This window comes from Eurypyga helias, unplaced genomic scaffold, assembly GCF_000690775.1.
Source record: "Eurypyga helias isolate BGI_N326 unplaced genomic scaffold, ASM69077v1 scaffold28205, whole genome shotgun sequence".
Lineage (NCBI taxonomy): Eukaryota > Metazoa > Chordata > Aves > Eurypygiformes > Eurypygidae > Eurypyga > Eurypyga helias.
In genome coordinates, this window is record NW_010249918.1 from 301 (window position 1) to 1,409 (window position 1,109).

The 1,109-nt window shown below is 62.5% G+C and overlaps 1 protein-coding gene across 1 annotated transcript in view; it reads right to left on the reverse strand.

Moving 5' to 3' along the window:
- LOC104509559 (glucokinase-like) overlaps positions 1-754 on the reverse strand; it is a gene marked incomplete at both ends in the record, with an annotated part of 1,004 nt that extends 250 nt beyond the window's left edge. Inside the window, 4 exon segments of the mRNA XM_010151535.1 lie at position 1; positions 3-43; positions 289-443; positions 568-754. The exon segment at position 1 is cut by the window's left edge and continues 66 nt beyond it. Of these exon segments, the coding sequence (XP_010149837.1) occupies position 1; positions 3-43; positions 289-443; positions 568-754 (384 nt within the window).
- Positions 755-1,109: the final 355 nt, after the last annotated feature.

The following is a 1,109-nucleotide window of genomic DNA, read 5'->3' on the forward strand; positions in this document are numbered from 1 at the left end:
TGTCCAGGAAATCGGAGATGCACCCGGAGATGTAGTCAAAGAGCTGGAAGAGAGGAGGTCCAGCCTTCGCCAGGGGCTGTCCCCACCCTCCCACTGCCCGTGGCCAGCCCCCATCCCCACCACGGACCCCCCGAGCATGGTCACATCCCTGCCACCCCCCGGCTTGTGCCAGCTGGAGGGATGAGGGATGTACCCCCAGCATCCCCACCGGAACGGGGCAGGGTGCGACCCTGTGCTGTGATGGGGACTGTGCAGGGTGGGACGGGATGCCCCGTGTGCCCAGCTCACCATCTCGGCCGTCCCCGTCATGGCATCCTCCGGGATGGAGTACATCTGGTGCTTCGTCTTCACCTTCCACTGCCCTTCCTCCCCCTCGCCCACCTTCACCAGCATCACACGGAAATTGGTGCCGCCGAGGTCCAACGACAGGAAATCTCCGACCTCTGCAAAGCCAGGGAGGGGGGACGTGAGGTGACGGGCTCAGGGGGTGTCTCAGCCTCCTGCCCTGAGCCCGGTGAGGCCCGGGAGAGGGGTGACATGGCAAAGTGCTGGGAGCGATGCCCATACCTGAGCCCTCGGGGGTGGAGCGCACGTAGGTGGGCAGCATTTTGACGGAGGCTTCCTCGTGCGTCTCCAGCTTTAGCCCTCGGTCCATCTCTTTTTGCATCCGGTACATCACCTTCTTCAGGTCCTCCTCCTTCAGCTGGAACTCCGACAGGATCCGCTCCACCTGTGGCAGGATGGATGCCATCAGCTGGGAACAGGGGATATGGGACCTGGGAGGTCTAAGCCGCAAGAAATAATCCAAATTTAACTTCCCCTGGCCTCAGTTTTCCCCATCAGTGCACAGACACCCTGAAACACCTTATCCCATCTCTCTGCTCTCCGGCCTCCAGTCTAACGGACACGCTGGTGAATCCGCAGGGCTGGCACGAGCTGCTGCTGGCCTCAAACCCTCTCCCAGCGCTGCCTGCCCAACGCCCGCTGTTGGCACAGGGGTCCCCGTGCCGCTGCCTTCAGCCACTTGATTTTCCATGTGTTCCGGTGCTGTTCCAGCAGGGTTGGACCGGTGAGCTGGGACATCCCATCCTGCCGGATCCCAGGGTCTT